The following is a 23,034-nucleotide window of genomic DNA, read 5'->3' as shown; positions in this document are numbered from 1 at the left end:
CTCCCAGCCCAACCATCCGAACTCGTTGCCCAGAAATAGCGGGTGAAATCCTCGCCTCCAGTCAAGCACGGGAATCGCCGGCCCTGCCCTGCAGGCACGGCTCCTCACACCCGCAGGACACACCGCGCTGGCCTGGGCGAGGCAAGGGCAGATCCCGGGCCCTGTGCCATGGTCCTGACAAGATCACGGCTTAAAAAGAAAAAAACAACTGAAAAAAACCACACCCAGGGCAAGGCTGGGCACTCCCAGTTGCAGGATCTGGAGACTCAAATGGGAAACTGAAAAACGGTCATTACCTTTTGCTTCCCAAACTCCCCTTTCCAGAGGAGCAGCCCAGCTCTCCAGCTCTGGAGCACTGAGGCAGCAGCAAGGCAGAAGGACAGAGGCAGCCACAGCTCGGGCACATGCAGCTCCCAGGATCTGTAGTCCCAAGCATGTCCCTGAGCAGGAGCACAGGCACGAGTGTCACCTACAGGGGAGGGTTTCTAAAACCACTCAGAAGTAGAAAGGGCCAAATAAACTGACAAGTTAAAAATATTTATTTCATGTGAGCTTTTGTACACGACAAATACATAAGTCCCAGAAGGTTCAGCAGCAGCAAATGAAACAAAAATTTAATAAACAATGATTCCATCTGGGAGACTTGCTTTCATCCAGTAACTGCATTTTCCAGTTACAATATGGAATACGAAGGCTGAAGGAAGCTCCTGGATTTGGGTTTGGGCAGTGCCATCATGCCCAGCTTCCCAGCAGCTCCCTGCGTGGCACCAATGCTGCAGGATGTGGAGCTGGCACTGGAGGAAGATGGAGCCTTTGAGCTCAGCAGCTTCTTGGTCCTTCTGTACCTGCTGTAGCCACTGCAAAAAGCAGAGAGAAGGTGTGTGTGACACCTGCCCCGTCCCCTGCAAGAGCTTGCACTCACACAGGCACCACCACTCCATTTTCTAGAGGACTAAACACTCATTTTGTAATTTTTTTAACACACATAGCTGCAGAACTACCTCTGAAATGCAAACAGTAGAGCTGTTGCTCTGGGATGTGCCCAAAGGTGAGCAGCAACAGCGACACTTCAGAGTCAGCAGCAGTAAATGACAGATATTCCAGTAGATGGGAAAGTGCCAAGGGTGGGACAAAACCTGCTGAGCTGGGAAAAGCCATTGGCTACAAAAAACGAGCAGAATGATGAAAAATGGGGCAGGGAAGGGGAAATCTTCACAAAGTGGCAGATCTGCCCTAGAAGCTCAAGACCAACCAACAGCAGATGAAGGTGTTGCCTTGCATGATAAAGTCAGAGGGAGAACTTGAATTAACAAGGAGTTGAAGTTCAACTATTCCACCAAATGTTCAAAGTTTTAAGACCTCTTTATGATTTCAAGCAAGGAATCTGGTCAGCCTGCTTATGCTGGCTAAGGCAGAACACTTAAGTTTAGTGGCCCTGCTTAGCTTGTGGCAGTCAAGTGTGAGGAAAACTGTTAAATATCCTTCCTCACCAGCTTTTTAAACCAAACATGCAGAAAAGCACAGCAGAGCAGTTCTTACCAGGCACCTGGATAATTTTAACACCATTATTTAAGCCGTACTCAAGAATCTGCAGTGGGGTAACTGCAATGCTGGGATCATCACCATGCTGCTGTGGGAAAAGAGAAGTGACAAGTGACCACAGGCACGTACCCTCTGGACTGAAACTGCTGGTTGCCACCAGCACTCGTCTTTTTCCTCTTGGAGTCCCTGGAGTTCGGCAGCCGTTTCCTCTTCCTCCTTTGGTTTGTGTTCTTGCCAAAATAGCTGGAGGTTGTACCTGCATCCTCTGCTTCTGCATCGCTCCCCAGGGAGCCGGTGCTCCCCGTGGCTGTGTCTGCACCCGGGCAGGCAGCATCTTCTAGACAGGCAGGGAGGTAAAACCAGTCAATCAAGGTATCACCTGGGCCAGTCAGACTGCCACCAGAACACACAGATGGTATCAAAACATCTGTCCTGGCTGTTCCACACCTCCTCTGCACTGCCCCATCCACAGGCTTTTGGAGATATACCCTGAATTTAGCTAGTGGGAAGGTAGCAAAGACTTTGGTATGTTCTGGAAGTGATTGCTCCCTTTTGGAATTAATAAAACTCTAAGAATTAGTTATCTGTGATCAAAACAAAGTAACTTCTGAATCAAACATGTGCTAGAGGAGGAGAGAAGGGCACTGAACAGGAAGTACAAGTTGAGGTACAAAGCACACCTGGGATGGAGTGTTCTGAGTACTTATCCATCACTTTAATTATTTCTGCACCATATTTCTCCAGTTTGTCTTCTGTGACACCGTCGATCTGCAGCAAAACCTCCATGTCTGAGGACAAGGTTTCTGTAACATAACAAAGTACCCCTCAGACATGTCAAACAAATAAATTTTTATAAAGATACCCCAAAGGAAATTAATTCCTTTCCATGCTCCTCTATGCAGAAGCCCCAAAGGACTTCTGAGAAACCTGACCTTACCTGCTATTTTCTTTAGGGTGGAAGTACTGAAAATATTGAAGTAATGCACGTCAAAGACTTTGCCCAGCGTTTTGCACGTGTCTGTAAGTTCACTGAGGCACTGCTTAACCACCTCCTCCCGCTGGGACATCTTTGCCATGGAAGCCTTTTGCCTTCTGATGGCACTGGCACTCTCAGTCTCGTGGAACTCCACCTGTTAAAAGGAGTCACCCATAACTCCTGCCAGGGAGTTTCTGCACACCTTGACTGCAGGAACACAGTACAGGAAACAGAAAGTATCCTTTGATGGACCAAAAAAAGCTGTTTACCCAAGATAATTTTTTAAAATAATTTTTCACAGGCTACTTAACAACCCCCAAGTTTCTTCTACAAAGAGCTGGCAGAGTTAGAGAGAAGGAAAACCTCCCATGAGCCCAGTTCCCAGATGGCTTCCAACAGAGGTCACTGGGGTAATGCTGTGGGCTCTGCCCTGCTCCAAACACAGTACTAATGCAGAGGAGGCATTGCCTCGAGAAACCTGGGACTGTTCCATGACCTTCCTAAGTGCATCTTCCATCAGATCTCACCCATGGCTAGGAAAAAATAGAGCAGTAAATGCAGAAGGGTGTGCTGGTCCTTCTTTCCTTCCTAGCCAGTTTTCTGTGGGGGTCAGAACTTTCCTTCATTGTCCAGCAGGAATCAGATGGGTGGGGGAGAAGAGAAAGATTTAAACCTCTCCAAGCCTCTCAAACTGACTTTTTGCCCCACAACATTATTACTGGAATACTGGACTAGGAATCACGTATATTGGATTCTGTTCCATGCATCCAGTAGAGTTACTTCAGGTGGAGGCAAACTGTGCTTAAGCTACCCGAGGGGATATGCTACAGGAAAACTGTGGCACCTTCCTTAAAACAATGCCTTCAAGAAATTGAATGGTTACACACCTGTAGTGAGCCATCCAGCACAGCCTGAGCTCTCTCTCCAAGAATGACATATGCCACTGCCTGGTCATTAGCTGTGATGTACAAATCCTCATCCAGGATCCTGTCCAGGACCAGCTTTCTAAACAGCCTTTCAGCATTGTGCCTTGAATAGGCAGCCCCCTTCCCAAATATTCCAGACTGAATCTTGGCACTAGTTGAACCTGTGCAACAGAAAGAATAAGATGAGCCCATGACCACAAGGCTCACATTTGTGTGCATTTACAGACCTGTGGGAGATTCCCAAGGCAGTCTATTCACATTTTTAAAAGTCTTTAAACACCAGAAAAACACTTATATTATCACTATAGCAACCTGGAATGCATTAAATTTTCAGTTTCATTTATTTTGGATCACTTACCAACAAGAGATTCTTGGGAAGATTAATTTTTCAAAATACATGTTCTTTCAACTGCCGGCTGGCATTGCACAACCCTCCTGATTCCCAGTCAGGGCTCTGTGCACCAGGTTATTCAGGAGTTTCCAGGAGAAGTGACTCACCTAAGAAAATGTCCACCATCATGTTCAGGGTGTACCTGCCAGAGCCTGGATTCCTCTTCCCATTCATCCTCCCCACTTGCCCGCAGTGCTCCCGTACAAACCGCACGATGTTCTTCACATCCTCTGTCACATTCCTTGATTTATAATCCTGTTAAATCAGACTTGATCAGGACGTGCCATTATGTGTTTCTGCCCTAATCCAACCTGACAACCTCAGTTTTCATTATTGAGCTTTTCTCAGCTGTGAATTGAGTTTGCTCCAAATAAAGAAACAGTGATTTCCTAGTTAGTAACCTACAGTGATACAATCACAGGGATTCTGGATGTGATAATACAAAACCAGTCCAACTGATTGTATATAATCTCCATGGTGTTATTTATGTAGAGTAAGGTGCAAGATTGCTGGGTAAATACTGGGAATCAAGGTAAATCATTTGGAAAGCATTCTTGTAATTAGCCTGTCATGCTCTAGAACCTACACTTCCAAAATGCATTTTAATGAGACTGAAGATGTGTTACCCTGGTCAAATTTGGTTCCCATCACAGCTATAATATAAGGGAATGCTTCAAACATGGCAATATCAACAGGTACAAAACTGATCAGGATCCCTCCCCTGCCTGCCTGCCTCAACAGCAGCCTTCCCTTCTGCTCATGCATAACCACAAATGTTTGGATCGCCTCCAGCAGTGCACACCTCACGTGGCCCTCATGCTGCTCTGGCAGCACAAAACTGCCCTGAAAACATTAGAACAGGAGCTGAAGGGATTTCCCCATAGCCATTGCAGTGGATCTGATATTAGGACCATCCTTGTGCCTCTGACAGGAACAGGAGCATCACAAGTCCATGGTTAAACCCTGAAAATAACTAGAAGCATCCCAAGAATATAGGACATTTATTCCTTTTCTCCATTTGCCTTCCCAAAGGTCACATAAGCTCTTTTTCATGCAACTAAATACAAAATCAGTTTAACAGCTCTACAAATAAAACTTGTGGGGTTCACCTTCTTTCTACTGCAGTTATCACAAATGACTTCTGGGTGATCTTTGCAGAAGGTGGGGTTGAAATTGGTTTCCCCGAAGTAGGCGAGCAGCTGGACACGGCGGCACTCAACCACATTCTCACAGTAGTGCACCATGCTGTACAGGTTGTTGAAGTGGGTCTGCCTCGTGTGGCTGTTCCCATCCTTCTCCACTGAAACACAGTAAATTCAGTGGTGTTTGTTAAAGCTGCACCTCTGTGCTTTCATGGACTGTCAGCCAAAACGCAATACTGGCTTTGCTTAAAAAAAGATGAGTGGGTTAGTACAGAACTGATGTAGGACAGGTTTTATCTCTGAAGTTCTAGAAAATGGAAAGGGAAATAAGCCTAGAATGACAAGAGTCAAGAGAAGGGTATGTGTGACAAGATGAGAGGAAGTGGCCTCAAGTTGTGTCAGGAGAGGTTTAGATTAGGTATCAAGAACAGTTTCTTCATGGAAAGCATAGCAAAGCCCTGGCATGGGATGTCTTGGATAGAGTCACCATCCTTGGAAGTATTCAAAAAACATGTGGATGTGGCACTTGAGGACATGCTTTAGTGGTGAACAGGGGGGTGGAGCTGGTCTGACAGTTGGACTTGATGATCTTAAAGATTTTTCCAACCTTAACAATTCCATGATTCTGTGAAGCAAAGTGGTTTTGAGTAAAATTAAGTACAAGTGATAAAAAGCCTGCTGTTGCCATCTGAATGAAAACCATCCAGGTAAAGATTTCCAGTTCTCCCCTCTTTGCAATACTGAACTATCCACGTCACTTGTAAAAGAGAAATAACACAGGCTAAATGAGACTAGTGACAATGTGACTGCTGCAATGTCATCTCCAAGTTCCTTGAGGAGAACTCACTCATGATGAGCCTTCTCAGCCTGGTCACATCACTGTAGCTGTAGAAGAGCAGGCAGTGAGACATCTCTCCATCCCGCCCAGCTCTGCCAGACTCCTGGTAGTAACCTTCTATGGATTTGGGAAGGGATGCGTGGATAACGTAGCGCACGTCGGGTTTGTCAATGCCCATTCCAAAGGCAATTGTTGCACATATCACCTAGGAAGGAAATTATAATGCTCTAGACATACATTATGGAAATTATTCTTGCAGCACTGCATGGAAAGCAGACAAGTGACCTGGATTAGGAAACCTGGAGGACCCAGAATGCCAGTTGTAACAGCGCCAAACAAGTCCAAAACAGCACCTCCCCTCCTGTCCAAGGTGCCACTCCAGACACAGGGAAAACCCCAAATTCCAATCTCTGCACAGCAGCATGCCACTGCACTGCTCAAGTCCTCCCTGCTGGAGCAGCACCCCTTTTATTCATAAAATTCCCAATAAAAGGTGGCTGCTGTGCCCCAGCAGGTCTGCTGGGATCAGTTTCAATACTGCAGATATTTGGTGGTAACACTGCATAACTTCCCTTTCATTTTCCAGGCCAAGAGGGATAAAAGTGCCCAAATTCTCTTCCCAGTTTTCATTCACCTGGCATCCTTCCTGGTTAACCCATTTCTGCTGCACGAGATCCCTGTTGGAATCAGTGAGGCCAGCATGGTATGCCAGGGCAGCCAGCCCCTCCTTCTGCAGGATGGCTGCTGTGGTGTCACATTCGTGCCGGGAAAGGCAATAGATTATCCCAGAGTCATCTGCAAAGAGATGGGAAAAGAAATTTGAGCTACAATACAGCTTTATTCCCTTTCTCTTGCTCAACAATCAAACCTGACAAGCAGATACCGACCTCTCCCTATTGGAATAAAGGCAGAAGTAAGGATATAACTGCTTAAATGTAGAACTCATTTTATTAATATCAGATGGTCTTGATAGTTTTTCCTACCCAAACTTCTGGGGGTTTTGGTGAGGTGGAATAAAGAAATGTTTTCCTCATCAGTATTGTGCAGTCTCAGGATTTAGAATACACTAACAAAAACTATAAAATTCAAGAGTTAGAGCAGTTCAGTCAATGTTCTCTGAGAGTACAGCACTGGAGAAGCTCTGAGGGGAGCTTGGTGTAGTCTGGTTGCAGCAGCAGGAGCTGCAGGACTCCAAAGTGAGCCTAGAAAGAGAGGAATCTCTGAAGATAGCTTCAAGGAGAACTACAGATAAGCAGACCAACACAATTAAACAATTAAGATATTGCATGACCTTTATGCTCTGAAGACATGATGCTAAAAGCGCTGGCAGGCTCCAGAAAGGTTAACTCAAGAGCATCACCATAATTTACTTTTCTATCTTAACTTGAATTCTTATCTTTAGAATGCACATAAATCTGATTCCCATTTTCAGTAATATCACTTTACCTCCAACTTGCTTTTCTTATAAATATATAATTATTACAGCATTATAAAAGCTTTTGCTGCCTTGAGAAGTGGTTCACCAGAAGGCTGTGAGCTCAATACTCACGGGGATGATATTTTTTAATCCATTCCAAGCAATCCATCGCCACCTTCTTTGGCTTCTTGGGCAACACGTCATATTTCAAGTTATGCCTGTTGAAGCTCATTGTAAACCTGAAATGTGACAGTTCATGGTGCTCATCAGCCTTGTGGGTACAGTTATGTTGTGTTAAACAGCTTCCTTCATCATGTGAGGAAAGGTTTGGCAATATTTTAGTTCTTACTTTAACATTTTGCATATACCTCCTATTAAATTCCATGCATGCATTTCATTTCATCAGCTACAGCTACACAAGGATTTCACAAAGGCCTATGATTTTTTTACTTTACTGCGTTTTTCCACTCAGAATTTCTGAGGCACAAACAAACCATTTCAGAAACCTGCTGAGCAACTCACACTTGTGGTTTCAGCATCTCGAGCTGGTTCAGGATGTCCTTCTGCACACGGGGGTTGGCAGTGGCAGTCAGGGCCATCATGGGCACAGAGTGGAACTTCCTGCGCAGCATGTTCAGCCGCTTGTAGTCTTGTCGGAAGTCGTGGCCCCACTGGGTGAAAAACAAAATTTAAGTGTAACAGAGTAAAATGCTCCAACTGAGTCTTTTGGCATTTGTAAAAACAAGTGGAGGTTTTACCTGGCTGACGCAGTGGGCCTCGTCGATGACAAAACGTGCCAAGAGTTTCCTGTCGTAGAGGTTCTCCAGGGTGGACATCAGTCGGCTGCTGGCACACACCTGGGACACATCACCAGGAACATTGGGACCCAAAATACCTGGGCTAAAACTGTCTGGCCTGACTCAGAATACAGAAACAAGTGTCCTATGCTGCAAAATTAACCTGCACTGCACAGGGGAATCTTCAAGGCACGAAGATGATGCCAGTCAGCTGCATTTTAACCAAGCAGCTGGTGTGGGATTCCCACCAGGTTCTGGGATCACCTATCCTGAGGCTCCTCATTCTGAGGAAATTTCAGTAAATTTAAATTACTTATGTCAGTAAACATGGGGAAAGAATGCTGAAGAAAAAAACACCATCAGCACACAAACCAGCCCCCTCTTACAAAGCTCTTGTGCAATAACATATTTTTAAGGCAGCATATAATGAAGCCCAAGGCAAGCTCTGACCATCTCCTATCACTCTGACAGTGCTGTATTTTCCCTGTATTACCCTCTTCAGAGCAGCCTGGATTTAGTATCTGCTGGACAGTGAGTAACACTACTATGTAGCACGATAGATTGAAATAGGTGGGCATGGGAGCTTGTATGAAGAAATTACATTGTACAGATATACTCAGTTCTCATTCTTGGCTAATTACTGACTGAAATTAGCTATATCCTTATAGATATAGCTATATGAATTATCTAAAACTGTTTAACATTTTTTGCCCCAGAAGCCTGCTCTGAGTGCAGCATTTTACACCTGACAGCAATCCCCCTCTCGTAGCCCCCATGGTTTTACACCTGATGATGAAGTACAGACCTTCTCAGGGGTGACATACAGCAGCTTTATGACAGGGTCTTTCTTTGACAACTGCATGTAGATTTTTGAGGCATCAGCATCTGTCCTGTCACCAGTCAGGTATGTTGCAGCAATCTGTATTAACAATATATAAATATATACATATTGAGTTGTAATATTGGCAAAACAGAAGAAGCTCCATATGTAGCCCTGCCTCTCATTACAAACCAGCTCCTAAGCAGTCAGCCTTGGGAACACATGTTTGGGAACACACATGTGAGCACCCTGGGCTAGGGAAAGGTGTCCCCTGGCAAGGGGTGGAACAAGATGAACTTTAAGATCCCCTCCAGCCCAAACCATTCTGGGATCCTGTGATCTGCACCTGCACTTCTGCTCTGTGTATCGTGTTTCCAAATGTGTTTAGCACCTCCAGAACCTCCCTAACTCAGGAACTCTTAGTGCTCATTCCCGCTGCAGTCAGGCTGCTCCATTTAGGTGAGTAATTGTAATTCTCAGGATCTCAGAGCCAGCATCTGCTCTGGAAAACACAGCTCTGACATCCAACACACTGGAGCAGCAATAAATCCAGTGGTCACACTGCCAAGACATCCGAGTTCATCCAATTTAGTTCTTCCTAGGCAACTTTCTGTGATGTTCACAGTGTCCATCTAATCAATTTATGCAGTTTATATTTGAGAGGCACAAGATTTGCTGTAAAAATTCAGATTTCTAATCCAGTTACCTGCAGTTTCACTGAATAAAACTGCTGGAACTTACATCTAAAGTCTTCAGCTTCTGAACCTGATCGATGATCAGTGACCTCAGTGGAGAGATAACAATAGTGACCCCAGCAGACACACAGGCTGGTAACTGGTAGCACAAGCTTTTCCCACCTCCTGTGAGGACGAGACAGAACACAGCAAGTGTTGGATATCAAGAGAAAAGGGATGGAGATCTATTTCTTACTTTCCATTTTACAGCACTTTTGGAAACAATACATTTCTAGCAATGCCTGCCACAAAGTGATGCCTGTAGGATAATGAAGAGTTACCATGCGAATTATTCTGCAAGGCAGAAATTCAATCCCCTCACTCAAAATATCCCAGTGCAACAATATTCCTGAAATCCTGCAGCCCTGGAATTGCAGCAGCACAAGGGCACAGGGGAAGGGAAAAGCTTGTCCCAAAGCTTGCAAAAGAAGCTGCAGGCCTGTACCCTGTGACAGGGGGACATACCTGTGGGCATGAGGATGAAACAATCCTCCCCCAACAGAGCAGCATTGATGGCCTCCAGCTGGTTTGTCCGGAAACAGTGCAATCCAAACTTTTTGTGAAATACATTCTTCATTTCTTCAGAATGGGGAAATTTCATACCTCTGAAACGCTCCAGTGCAGGGTTATGAACCACTGGATCTAGGACACAAAAAAATGTACTTAGAGTAAGTTATGACAGCAACTTATGGAAGGAATTGCTCCCTGTGAGGGTGGGGTGGCACTGGCACAGGGTGCCCAGAGCAGCTGTGGCTGCCCCTGGATCCCTGGCAGTGTCCAAGGCCAGGTGGGACAGGACTTGGAGCAGCCTGGGATAGTGGAAGGTGTCCCTGCCCATGGCAGGGGGTGAAATGAGATGATTTTTAAGTTCTCTTCTACCCCAAAACTTTCCGTGGCTCTGATTTTCACCTCCCCTTTCACCATGTTCCTACAGTAACCCGAAATGACACTGACCAACCCTGGCCCCAAGGGGTTTTGAGTTTGCTTCCACAAACCCATTTTATAACATTATGCAGTGAAAACGATTGAACAGCTTTGAATTAAAAACTGCAGAATCATGATTTAATTAAAACACAGAAACACCCTCCTTTCCGATTTTAGCAGCTTCCTCTTCCAGCAGCCTGAAACCCGCACAAGAAGGGAATATTCAAGTTTGGCATCAATTGGAGAGAAAAAAAAACCAAGATGACTTTGCAAAGAGGAACCAAAAGAAACTTTCACAGAAACAAAAGGCATTGATGTGAGCTGTAGTAGTTACTTGGTCTTAGATTGAAAAAGTAAATAATAATTTAAAAATGGAAAACCCCAAGAATCCTCATATAATTTACCTGGAGGTTTCTTTGTCGCCATCGAGAAACCTGGCTTCAGAGCAGGATTGGATCCCACAGCTGACCCTTTGGCTCTGGACATAATCTTGGACAGGAGGGATCTGGCAGGTGGCCCTTCCCTGACAGGCTGACCCAACGGCGTCGATGGTGCCTCAGGTGCTGAAACAGCCACCGAGCTCTCCCAGTCCTCATCAAAGTCGTCGATGTCAAAGTGATCCAGATCAAAGTCAGGATCATTTGTACCGAAGCTGTTCTCTGCAGGGCTGGCAGTGGGAGCTGTGCTCTGAGCCCTCAGGGTTGTGCTGGTCAGGGGGTGATTCCCAGTCCTCATTCCTGGACTTTTGTCCCAGCTGCTGTCAGAGGACTGCAGGCTGAGCCTGAGGGAAGCTCCCTCCCTACCACTTCCCTTGGGAAAAGGCAGCTCTGCAGTTCCTGGGCAGGGGAGCTCCTCAGCACTTTGCTTTGAGGCACAAGAGGTGTCCAAGGTTTGATTTGTTTTGGCAGAAAAGCTGCTGGAATGGACAGAAAGCACCGATGGGATGTTTGTGGATTTAGGGGAATTTCTGTCAGAACTGAAGCTCCAACTTGGAGCAGGACCTGGACCAGAACTACGACGGGCATGAGGGCCCTGCTCCATGGGAGATGTCCAGCTTCTAGGAAAAGTGGTCTTTATGCCATTTTGGTTCAAACTGACAGAAGCAGCCAGCAATTTTCTCCTGGAAGAGATGACAAGGGAAGGAAGAAGGAAAAAGAATATATTGAGTCACAAGCAATGAGTTACCAAGTTCTACAACATTCATTAAACAGTTTTGTCTCACTGCTATTAAACATATTAACATATGGTGGTTCCATCGTGTTCTGAGTCACCATGTTTGAAAATGATTTCAAACAAATCTAGGGAATAGAGAATACCACCAGAAGAAACTAATGACAAAATTACAACATCATCACTACAGACATAAAAGAACTCTTAAAAGCAAGGAACAGATCCAGGCAAGGCAGAACATTTTAAAAAAAAATCCTTAGAGGCAAAACCAGAAGTTAAAAAAATGCCTGAACCAAATCATAGTTTTAGGTACTTTCTAAAGACTAAGTCTGACTACAGCAATGAGAAATAAAGCAAGTTTTTGTATTGAGAACATTTACAGAAGCTCATAGTCCCAGTCCAGGAAAAATCTAACCAAAATCCCTACTCCTAATACTTTGTCCATGTGTTGTGCCATCAGATGATGCAGGAGGCAAAGCAGCAGGTTGTGGCAGCAATAATTACACTGGAAGATGACAAGTTCAGGGATATTAGGAAATCAACATCCCTGCAGTCAGCAAGAGGGAAGACAACATCAACTGGATGCCTGTGGCACAAGAACCAAGGAGGACACCTGGCAGGTGACATCCCATCACCTGTTTCTCAAAAAGCACCTGGTGCCAGGCACCTCTCAGACTGACTGTGGAACTGGATCCTTCCATCTGGCAGAACATGGTGACCCCTAACACGTGCAGCAGTTTGGGGCGTTTTGTTCCTTCCCTCAGTCAGCAATTTCTAGCTCTTTAACGCCCCTCCTGCCTCGTTCTCCAGTGTGCTGGGGACACCTGCAGGCAGTTCCCTGCTGCACACAGAGCTCTGCCAGCCTACCTGAGGTCCCTGTGCTGGAGCAGGGCTTTGGCACAGCGCAGGGCCTGCAGCTCCTGCAGGGGAATGGCATCCACCAGCTCACAGATGGCCTCCATGACTCCGTACAGCTGCGGGGCCACTGGCACAGCTTCACCTGGCACAGGGAGCAAGGTCAGCACAGGCATTTCCATCAGAATATGTGTCAAGAGGGTACCACGCTCCCAGAGGACAGTACATTACAGTAAGTCAGTCTAAATAATTTACTTCCAATATATTTTTAGTCCCTTTGCATAAAGAAACTATTTCTGTGTGCAGGAACTCAACAAATCTACATATTTTTGTCCCTTTTATTATCTGTCTATAATCCATCTATTTATGTCAATTATCCAGCTATAGATAGTAATTCTCCATCTGTTAGGTAATGCTCTTGGATTACACAGGATAATAAATAGTTGCAAACTATCCCCAAAACTGGAGATATGAAATTCCAAAACATTTTGTGTACCTGAATCCCCTGCACTGGGATCTCCTCCAGGATGTGTTGTTGGAATCTTCTCCTGGCTGGGCTCAGAGCTGCCAGATGTGCACCTTCCACCAGTGGGAGACTCTCTGAAAGTACTGGTAACACCAAAAGAAATTAATTATATCTGTATGTCTCTACATCGGATATCTGTAAGTTGAGGCATTTCCACAGAACAACAGGATTTAAGATGTCTGTGAAATATAAACTCCTGAAGGCTCAGGTAGACCCCAAGAGCTGAGCAGTCACTCATCCTGTGTACCAGTGTGGAGAATCTTGCTCCAGTAATTTTCTCCCATCCCACTACAAAAATAATTCTGCTTTTTTTCTGAAGTGAAAGTCACCTGAAACATCAGCCATAAAATTCATATTTGATAAAACAATAATTGCAACTGCCAACCATTAACTTGCCAAGCAGCAAAGAGACATAAACTCAATCTGTACCTTTTTAACAAGCAGGAGTTTCAGGTCTTTTTTTGGTACTTTGCTAATCATGCAACAGACAGATGGTTTTAGCAGTGAGCTCTGCTCACCTGATGCTTTGCACAGAAGGGGAGAAAGGAGGCAACTCCTCCTCGGGAGAGGGAGGGATGATGTCCAGGTCATCCTCCTCGAGTTCAGCAGCTGCCAATGGCCCGGTGACCTCATCCAGTTTTGAGGGGCTCTTCCCAGCCCTCGGGGGCTCCTGGCCCTGACTGCCTTCAGCACCAGCAGCTGCAAGAGAAGTGGATTAATATTGCTGGGTAACACTGTACATTCAGCCTGCTACAAACAGAAGAGGGGGAACATCAGCAGCCAGTTTTCAAAACACTTGTTTGACACAGTTTCTGACTTTTAGAGGACAAAACTTACTGCTCCCTTTTCTCTCCCTAAAAACAGACAGACAAAACCCCACAAACCCTCATTTAAGTGGAAAAGTGATACAGCTAAACCTACAGTCACCTGTCCCTGGCAGAAGGGAAACACTGAAGAGATCTATTTTTCTCCAATAATTTTCTATTAGAAGTATTTACATAAAAACATATTTCTATAAGAAGCTCCTATTATTTTAAATCCTAGCTTTAAAAGAGTGCAGACTCATCTGCAGGCACAGTCCCTATACTGGAACTGGAAGGTAAATGTACATGAATTGTGTCTTAAAAGACAAATCCTACCAAGAAAGGTCAATATCATTAACGTATTAAAATTAATTTCACAGAGAATGGAAAAGACAACAAAATATTAAGGACAGAAATACAGTTCACAAATCTTTTCACCATTCAGTTTAAGGCAGCATCTAAGAACACTCTTTGATGTTATTCAGTTGCATAAACATGTCAATTTCCCAAATAAAAGTCCAAAGTTTCAAAACACAGCAGGTAAGGAATCTAAAATAGAGCAGTTCTGTGGGACAGAGCTGCCAAAGCAATAGCAAGCAGGATTTTATGATCATAACTGAGGGAGTTCTTTTAGGGTGCTTATTATGTTTGTATTGAAAATGGAGAGAGATCACTTTTTCTCTTTTAATATTTCATTCAGGTATAAGATGACCTTATGTTTCTTCCATATGAATTTTAAAACTGCTTTTCTCTCCTCAACCCTTGCAAGTCATTGATCATTTCAGGAATGCCAGGTGGGAAGTCTTATGACTCCAGCAGACGAGTGGCTGCTACTCCTGCAGCTGCAGAACGCTTGCACTGCTCCCAGGCTGGGGTACCCAAAAGGAAATCCAGGAACCTAAATGAAATCCAGGGCTGCTTGTCAGCCAGGAGCACGAAACTCCCTCTGACTGCTGAGCAGCCAAGCTCTCTGTGTGCAATCACAGGTTTTGTTCCAGCTCAGGGGTACCTTCAATAACCCATTACCTGGGCGAGCCCCCGCGCTCTCCGCATGCCGAACGGGGTCAGCAGGCGACTCCTCCCACAGACTGTCCCCCGCAGCCGCGTTCCCGCAGGGAGCCGAGTCCTCCAGGCAGATGAGGGACTCCTGTGACCAAGGTCGCTGCTCGGCCTCCGGCGATGCCTCCCCGCCGCGGCTGCCGAGCCGCTTGTCCTGCCCCGCGCTGCCGGGCGGGCCGGGCCGGGCGCTCTGCCGCGGGGCATCCCTGCGGGGCACTCGCGGCCCCTTGGGGGACACGACGGGCGGCCGGGAGAACTTCTTTTCAATTCCCGACAGGTCAAAGTCGTCGATATCATCCCACTCATCGCCGATGGTGATAACGGCGCTGGCGGCAGAAGCGGCACCGGCCTTGCCGGCGGGAGCAGCGCTGCCCGCCCTCGCCGCGGGAGCCTTGGACGCCTCGGGAGCCGCACAGGCCGGCTGAGGGCCGGGGCTGCGGGGGGGAACGCAGCCCCATGACGGCGCCTTGCTGTCCGGCAGGGCCGAGGCGGGCGCGGCCAGGGAGGTGTTCACATCCTTGTCCCTCAGCACCGCGGCGGCGGCGAGGCCCCGCGGCGCCTTCCTGAAGGTGAAGCCCCTGCAAAGAGAGGAGATGCCCGTCACTCGCCGGCCGCTGCGGCCGCCCTGCCCGCTGCCCACAGCCGGTACTCACGGCGGGCGGTCGCGGGGCGGTGCCGGGGCGCGGAGAGCCCCGCGGGCCGAGTGCCGCCGCAGCTGCTCCCGCAGGTTGTTCTGCGGCACCGCCGCCATCGCGGGGCCGCCCCGCCGCCAGGGGGCGCTCTGCGCGGGACCCGCGTCCTGCCCGCGCCGCGCGCGCTTTGCATTCGGCGCCAAAACGCCTCTCGCTCCCGCATTGGGTGGAGGCGGCCGGGCGGAAGTGACGTACGCGTGCGCTATGGCGGAAACAGGCGCATGCCTCGCCCCGCCGTTTCCGGGCAAATGGCGGCGCTGCCTCAGGCCGCGCCCCGCCTCGGCCCCGCTCCGGAGCGCCGCTCGGTAACCCCGGGGAGCGATCGGCGCCTCACGCCGTCCTGGGGCGCGCTGCACTGCGCAGGGAGGCCGGAGCCCCTCAGCGCCCCCGCTCAGAGCTCACACCACCGCTCCTGTGATGAGGCAGCTTTATTGTCAGTGGCAGATTTCAGCGTGAAATAACACAGACGTGCCTCTGCTCAAATCCGGCTTCATTTCCCCAGCGCCTGTTCACACTCAGCACCGAGGTTCTCCCGTCTTCACTGACAGGTTAAAGAAAAATCACCCATTTCTTCTCTATGTGCATTAAAATACCCTATTTTTTTAATACAAAAAATACCAGACATTTCGTGAGAATTGATAAAGTGTACAAATCACAGCACTCATCCTTCCTTTAGAGAACAGGGAAGTTGCCTTCAAAGGAAATTTAAAAATCGATAAAATTTACACCTGGTGAATGCAAAAGAGCCACCTGCAGGACAGGGAGCTCAGTGTGCCCCAAGTCGGTGACTCTCTGGTTTCCCAGCACTCCAGCAGCCCTGCTGCTCCCCAGGTGTCCTGTCGGGACAGGAGGATGGAGCACAGCTGGGCACAGGCTGCCAGCAGCAGGAGGAGCCTGGCACCAGCACAGAGCACGGCTGTGGGGCCGAGGAGAGCAGGCATTGCTGCTGAGGAGGTGTGTGCAAGCCAAGGAAGCTGCCTGCAGGGAACAGCTTTCAGCAGGGAGCAGCTCTCAGCAGGCAGGCGTTCACCTCGCTCTCCCTTTCGTCACTGCAGCACTCATTGCAGAAATCAGAACACCACCAGTCCCTCCAGCCCTGTGCCCCTGTGCACTGCCCTCCTACACCTGAGGAATAGGGTAAGAGGCACACGCAGCGAGACCACACATGTTCTTGCCTCGTTCAATGAGGAAATACCTAAAAAAGAGAGGAATGGGTGTGAGTGAGCATGCCCTCCTCTGGCAGAGCCAGCCCAGCAGGCGAGGGTGGGGAAGCCCTGGCAGAGGAGCAGGCAGGGCATGGTGGGCACCAGGGCCCCCTTACCCCTCCATGCCCCACAGGCGGCCCCAGGAGTTCTTGACGATCCAGTAAGGAGTCCCGTTCTCCTCTCCATAGCCCACGGCCAGGACGGCGTGGTTCACCTTGTCAGGGGTGTGCTCACAGCGTGGGCTGCAGGGAAAATAACAGATGTGTGAACAGCAGCCTGGAATTAGTCAGGGATTAGTCAGGCCAGCAGTCTCGACTGCACTCTGCAAACAGAACTGTGTGATGCTCTGCACTCCCAGCTGTGGAGAGCAGGCAAGGAAGCCAAGGAAAGGAGACACTGCTGTGTTTTCCCACTCTGAAATTACCAGCCATTTCTGGAGTTAGGGAGTCCATGGACTTTGGAGCTCCTGCCCCACCAAGACAAGCTACAGTGAAAACACTGAGCAAAGGAATTTTCCCAATGGAAAGCAGCAGCTCTTAGTGATGGTTTGTTCTGCCCTGAAGTTCAAGGGTACTGTTCCATTTTTTGCACAGGAACAGCAAGCTCTTGGGTCTAAATATGTGTTTCCTCTAAATTTCCAGCTTTTAAACTGCACTTGCTGAAAGCTGCTGCCTGTGGTATGAAACAACACAGCTCATGCTACATGCTCCCACCTCGACAGCATCTATTTTTATACATTTTCAAACTGCAGCACAGGAAAAGATCAATAATCCCCACCTCAGATTTTCTTTTTTTCTACGTGTTAACAGCTGCTCTGGGCTGAAAGCACTGGAGCATCAATTATTCCATGCACTCTGACTTTAAATCCACCTTAGACTGTAAATCCACAGGATTAGTGCTCCTGGCATGTTCTTCAGACCATGTCCCTGCCCTCACAGCCCACACCTGCCCAGGGCTGCCACCTACCTCTGGCATCACTGGCTATTGGTTCAGCACAGCCACTGGAACCACCACCTGCTCCTTCCCAAGATCTCCCTGGGGCAGATCCCTCGGGCTCAGACTTTCATTTTCCCTGCAGTTCTAAGTGACTGAGGGTTCATTACTCCAAAGTATTTTTCTATTTCTCCAAACATGCACTCTCCCCTTTCCTGGGCTAACAGCATCTGTCCTGGCAGCCAGCTCTCATCTTTCCAATGTACAATGATCAGCCTTTTAGGTGGCTTTTTGCCCTGGCCATGGAGCTGACTCCACACTCAGGACTTGCTGGGTCACTTCATGTTGCTGTTTTTTCTCTCTGCTGTTCCTCCTACCTGACAGGACTGAGGTGAGGTGCTGCAGAACCTGCCCTGCAGAGAGCAGCAATGCAGGACCTGTCTAAAAGCTCAACCTGCAGAGGTTCCAGCTCAGGTGTGGGGCAGTGTGAGGGCAGCCATGTTCCTCACCACCACCTCTCTGAGCTCTGGCACTGGAGAGCTCCCCTAATACCATAGAAAATCCACTTTGGCTGGGGTTTGCCCTAAGCAACCAGATGTGTTCAGCTACCACAGCTGGGCTGAGCCTGCCACTATCCCAGCTCAGATATAGATCAGCCTACAACAGCCCCTCCAGTCCTGTGGTGAGCTGCAGAGAGTCTCCCAAGCTCCCTGACTCACTGACCTTCATTCCACCACAATCTGGTCTCCAGGCTGGACAGGTTCCTAGCAAGCAGCCCCTCCTCCCTGTGCTGCACTCTCATCCCTCCTTCTTGGGAACCAGTAAATCAAGGCTCCATTAGCTCATTTTTTTCTATTTTCCATTTAAAAGGAAGTGTGGGAATGCAGTGCAATGTTCCTGCATCCAGCAGGAGAAACAGGGATGCATGTGATTGCAGCCCTACACCTTCCCCTCACCCTCACCCGCCAGGTTCACACACTCACTTGGAATACACTCCTTTCCTGTAGTGCATGAAGTTACTCGTCACCTCAAAGGCAAAGCTCACTGGGTTGTGCTTCCCCACAGCTTCCACCATGCCGTCCTCATCATACTGCAAGAGAGGATCCAGGGCCATCCATCATCTGGCTGTGCTGGGACCAGTCCAGGTGCAGCAGCCAGGGCACAGGGGGATGGGTAACCCTGGCTTCCTGCATGTAGACAAGGAATCAAGTGCTGAGTTGTAAGATGAGAACTGGGACTTTGTCCCAGCAGGGAGGTGCACCCACTGTGGGAAGCAGGCAGAAACCCCGTGCCTGTATTTTGGCTCCAATGCTTCCTTGGTGCCACCTTCCAAAAGGTGTGCAGGAGAGCAGGAGTGTGCACAGGTGGAGCTGTTCTCTCCCAGGAGCACACAGGCTGCAGCTCCAGGTGCAGAGCCCAGCACACCTTGGGCATCCCAGCGCCTTCTTGGCACAGCCTGGAAGTTTGGAAAGGCAGCCCTTGAGGCCTTACCTGCGTGATATTGATGACGTCCTTGACAAAGGCAATGGCTTTCTCTGGCTGGAACTTGCAGGTGCCATTCTGTGGGGACAGAGAGGAGCTGTTGGAGCCTGTGCCAGGCCCTGCTCTGCTGCACTGGCCTGGGCTGCACGGGGAATACCTTGGCCCGGTACGGGTAACTGTCCTCCCCCATGAGCCCTTTGTTGTACAGGATGTACTCGAAGGCTTGGCTCGGCAGCCCCCTGCAAGACACACAGCCAGAGCACAGCTCAGTTAGGATGGCAGCAATTAATTAGGATGGTAATGATGAATTTGGATTGTAACATTCCAGCTTCTGCAGAGCACAGCCATCAACATTCCCCCCTCTGCAGACCATTCCCACCAGCCAGGGAGACAGGGAAGGGCAGTGTCTGCCCCAGAACCTCCAAGGCACAAACTCCACTCTGTTCCTGCAGTGTCTCCCTGCCTGGGATTTAGGCCTGGCCCACCACACTGTCTGGCATGGTCAGACCTCATTCTCCAGGAGCCAAATCCCTGGGCAAGAACACCAGGAGCCCTGATGGCAGGAGATGACCTGGCCCACACAGCACCAGCCTCACATGCTGAAAGGTGTTTTTTGGTGCCCTCTGCCCAGCCTGGCTGGGGGAGGATGAGGGACCCACATCTCCAGCAAGCAGCTGCTCCCTTCCCTGGCCACCTTCCAGAAGCACATCTCAGGAGGGAAGAAAAGAGAGCATAATCAGGGAGTGCTAATGTGGAAACGCCTAAGGAGGAGTCACAAGAAAAGTAAAAAGCACTGGGAGTGGCTTTGCTCAGCTCTGAGCATCTCTCTGGGACTGTTTATCTCACAGAAAACAGAAGTTGTTAAAAAGCTCAGTTCTTTGCCTTCTCTAGCAATGGCAGGAGGAACTTCTCAAAGGGGAAGCTAAGGTTTCTGTGGGTTCTTGTTGGTGCCATGAGATGCACATGATGCAGGGGAAGAAATCCCCTTGCTCTTCCAGAGCCCATCAGGGCCCAGCCCGTGGCTGCTGTGTCAGGAGATATTGAAAAACGTCTCAGATAAAAACTAGCAAATGAGGAACAACAGAGGTTGGGAAATGCTGGAGATTTAGTGAAACATCCTAACCTCTAGGGAGGGTGAAATTAAAATAAGTAACCAAATCCAAAACCGTTTCCCCTGGCACATTGCAGCCAATTCCAAAAGCTATTCCATGATGTGGAAGTATCCTGACACTAGATCTTGAGGAAGGCTGTCAATCACAGATTGTAAGATACTCTAATTTCCGTTTTCTGACCCTCTCTGACTTACCCACTGCAGCCATGGTTGTTGAAAGCCTGAGCACAATCAACCAACTGCTGCTCCGCCTGCAGAGAAGGGTTTTGAGTCAGAGATTATCTCACACCTGCATTCAGAGTAAGTGACACAAAAAGCAACCACAGAGCAGGAACTGAGAATTGATTTATCTGTGCACCTGGCTGTAACAACAACCACAGCACTGGTTTACCCATGCAGCAACTAGATCACCCACTGGGAGTCACCTGGAAATGGTTCCTATGTCCCAGGGAGGTGGACAAGGAAGAGCTGGACACAGCAGCCTGGAATGTCCCAGCTGCCAGAGGCATTCCTCCTCACCCCTGCCAGGAATCTGTTCCCCTGACAGAAGCACTGGCTGAGATTTCTTTCAAAGGTCAGGTTTGTTTTTAACATACCCAGCCCTCAGTCATTCTGATAAATTGTGTAAGTGGCTACTGTCTAGTCCTTCAGGAATATAAATCCTCTGGGAGCTGAAAAATCAAGTGTCCCAGTGTGCTGCCTGCAGCAAGAGGCCCCAGCCAGCTGGCAAGGCCAAGCACAGCTTCTTTCCTCACTCCTGCTCCCAGCAGCCTCCAGCCCCTCTGGCTTCATCCTGCTCCAAAAAGGACTTTGCCCAAGCCCAGGAAAATCTCTTACCAGAGAGAGCAGCTTTCCCGTGGCAATGGCAATAGCAGACTCCAAACAGCCCGTGGTGGAAAAGGTCCAGCAGCTCCCACACACACCCTGTATTAGCAACAGGAGAGGAACAGCTCCAGAATGTGCTGCAGGCTCCCCAGCCTCCCAAAAACACTGAGGGAGAGGGGCACGGCAGGAGTGCAGAGCCTCCACTCCCCACAGGCAGCTGAGCATGGCCATCTGCTCAGCCCTTGCCCAGGGCGCACGGCAGGCATGGAGCAGCTCCAGGGGAGTTCCCCTGTGACACAGGCACCCAGCACTGCTCCTGCCTGCAGCCATCAGTCCCTCTCCTGCCCTGCTCTGGGCATGTCACACACTCCTCACCTGGTTTTTCACGGGTGTCACAAAATTTCCCTTCTTCCTCCAGTCGATAGAGTCAGGATATGGCCCAGAGCTGCGCAGCAAGTTCCCCTTGGTGGCTGAGCAGTTCTGCAAGAGAGGTGGGAGGGCTGTACTCAGCTGCCAGGCCAGTGGCCCGTGACAGCCACCTTCCCCAAGCTGGAGGGATTGGTGACCAGCCTGCACACACTGGCCACTGCAGCAGGGAGCCCAGGGCCAGCTCTGGAGGGGACCACCAGCCTGTAACCCTGGCTGCAGTGCTCCGGCTGCTCAGGGAGCTGACAGCAGAAGTGACAGCTCAGCTAGAGTCAGGGTCAAGGCAGCTGGAAGCCATGAGGGTGGGGAAGAGGGTTCTTCCCTTGCTCTTACCCTGCTTCTGGTGGCACAGGACGTGACCTTATCAAAGTGGACTGCAGGCAGCACAGCGATGGGTGCTGGCCCAGGTCACTGCAGAAGCCCCACTCAGAGAGTACCCTCGACCCCTCCTTCCCTGCCCACCCATACTCCCAGCATTTACCTGGGGCTCACTCCACAGGTACAGCTTTTTAAACTCAGCAAAGGTCAGATCCGAGAACTGGTTCAGGCCCACTAGAATGGGGAGAAAGGGGACACTTTGCTCAAGGCGGCTCTGCGCTCAGAGCCGGCACGGGCCGAGGCCGGGCAGGGATCGGAGCTCATACTCTGGAAGCTGTGGTTGCCGGCGTTGTGCTCCTCGATGTGCCGTTTGTTGTCCAGGAAGATGCGCAGCCGGCGCGGGTACTCGTCCGGGCCGTACCGCCGGTCGTTCTGCGGGGACACGGCGCGTCAGGACAGCCCAACCTCCCGGGGAGCCCCGGCCGGCCCTGCGAGCCTCACCTGCAGCATCCAGGCCTTGAAGAGCTGCTCCTCTGCAGGACACAACGGGGGATCAGCGCCGGCACCGGAGCGGCTCTGCCGCCGCCTCCCCCCCGCACCGGGCAGCGCACGGGTGGCTTGGCCGGCCCGGGGCCGAGCTGAGCGGCACCGAGCCGAGCCGAGCCGGCCCAGGCCAGGCCGTGCCAAGGCGCCTCCTGCCCTCCCGGTGCCCACCTACCTTCGGCTGAGGGCTCCCAGGCGGCGGCGGGGAGCAGGAGCGCGGCCGCGGTCAGGAGCACGGGCCAGCCCATGGCCGGGCCGCGCCGAGCCGAGCCGAGCCGAGCCGAGCCGAGCCGAACCGGGACGGACGGGACCGAGCGGAGCCGACCCAGGACAAGCCGCGCCGAACGGAGCCGAAATAGGCCGAATCCGTGCAAGGGGGCGGGGCAGCGGGGCGGGCGGGGCTATTGAACTGGGCGGGGCAGCGGCACTGGGCGTGGCACTGGGCGTGGCTGTGACTTTGGGCGGGGCTGTGACACTGGGCGGGACACTGGGCGGGGCTGTGGCACTGGGCGGGACACTGGGCGGGGCATTGGGCGGGGCAGTCCCTCCCAGTGTGTGGTGGTTCGGCTTCATCCCGCC

The 23,034-nt window shown here is 49.8% G+C and overlaps 2 protein-coding genes across 2 annotated transcripts; both read right to left on the bottom strand.

Annotated features, from left to right (window-relative positions):
- Positions 1–530: 530 nt before the first annotated feature.
- Positions 531–15,786, bottom strand: BLM (BLM RecQ like helicase). Its single transcript, XM_085070171.1, has 21 exons — positions 15,574–15,786; positions 14,888–15,498; positions 13,577–13,757; positions 13,029–13,141; positions 12,545–12,677; positions 10,912–11,627; positions 10,049–10,225; positions 9,591–9,709; positions 8,835–8,948; positions 7,991–8,089; positions 7,755–7,903; positions 7,365–7,471; positions 6,450–6,610; positions 5,825–6,020; positions 4,945–5,135; positions 3,943–4,090; positions 3,406–3,605; positions 2,480–2,672; positions 2,223–2,345; positions 1,672–1,879; positions 531–857 (listed from the first exon to the last, which is right to left on the bottom strand). Exons 1-21 carry the CDS (start codon positions 15,669–15,671, stop codon positions 674–676), a joined length of 4,221 nt encoding a protein of 1,406 aa, XP_084926297.1. The 5' UTR covers positions 15,672–15,786; the 3' UTR covers positions 531–673.
- Positions 15,787–16,022: 236 nt separating this feature from the next.
- CTSH (cathepsin H) lies at positions 16,023–22,852 on the bottom strand. The gene is made up of 12 exons (XM_085070183.1): positions 22,631–22,852; positions 22,414–22,445; positions 22,239–22,344; positions 22,076–22,146; positions 21,544–21,648; positions 21,181–21,267; positions 20,539–20,594; positions 19,390–19,471; positions 19,242–19,310; positions 18,734–18,840; positions 16,934–17,059; positions 16,023–16,807 (listed from the first exon to the last, which is right to left on the bottom strand). Exons 1-12 carry the CDS (start codon positions 22,701–22,703, stop codon positions 16,732–16,734), a joined length of 990 nt encoding a protein of 329 aa, XP_084926309.1. The 5' UTR covers positions 22,704–22,852; the 3' UTR covers positions 16,023–16,731.
- Between the last annotated feature and the right edge of the window lie 182 nt (positions 22,853–23,034).

The sequence above is a fragment of the Lichenostomus cassidix genome, chromosome 10 (genome assembly GCF_008360975.1).
Source record: "Lichenostomus cassidix isolate B80296 chromosome 10, HeHo_3.0, whole genome shotgun sequence".
Classification (NCBI taxonomy): Eukaryota; Metazoa; Chordata; class Aves; order Passeriformes; family Meliphagidae; genus Lichenostomus; species Lichenostomus cassidix.
Note: the sequence above shows the minus strand (reverse complement) of the source record. Positions and strands in the feature narration are given on the sequence as shown.

Bases quoted from the DNA above. Each gene is read 5' to 3' on its own strand.
- BLM (XM_085070171.1), bottom strand. From the start codon at position 15,671: ATGGCGGCGGTGCCGCAGAACAACCTGCGGGAGCAGCTGCGGCGGCAC. The intron at 7,904-7,990 runs GTAAAACCTCCA...TTTTTCACCCAG, and splicing joins AGGCCCACTGCGTCAGCCAG to TGGGGCCACGACTTCCGACA. The intron at 6,611-7,364 runs GTGAGTATTGAG...ATCTCTTTGCAG, and splicing joins GATTAAAAAATATCATCCCC to ATGACTCTGGGATAATCTAT.
- CTSH (XM_085070183.1), bottom strand. From the start codon at position 22,703: ATGGGCTGGCCCGTGCTCCTGACCGCGGCCGCGCTCCTGCTCCCCGCC. The intron at 21,649-22,075 runs GTAAATGCTGGG...CCTCTCTTGCAG, and splicing joins ACCTGTGGAGTGAGCCCCAG to AACTGCTCAGCCACCAAGGG. The intron at 16,808-16,933 runs GTAAGGGGGCCC...TCTCTTTTTTAG, and splicing joins CGCCTGTGGGGCATGGAGGG to GTATTTCCTCATTGAACGAG.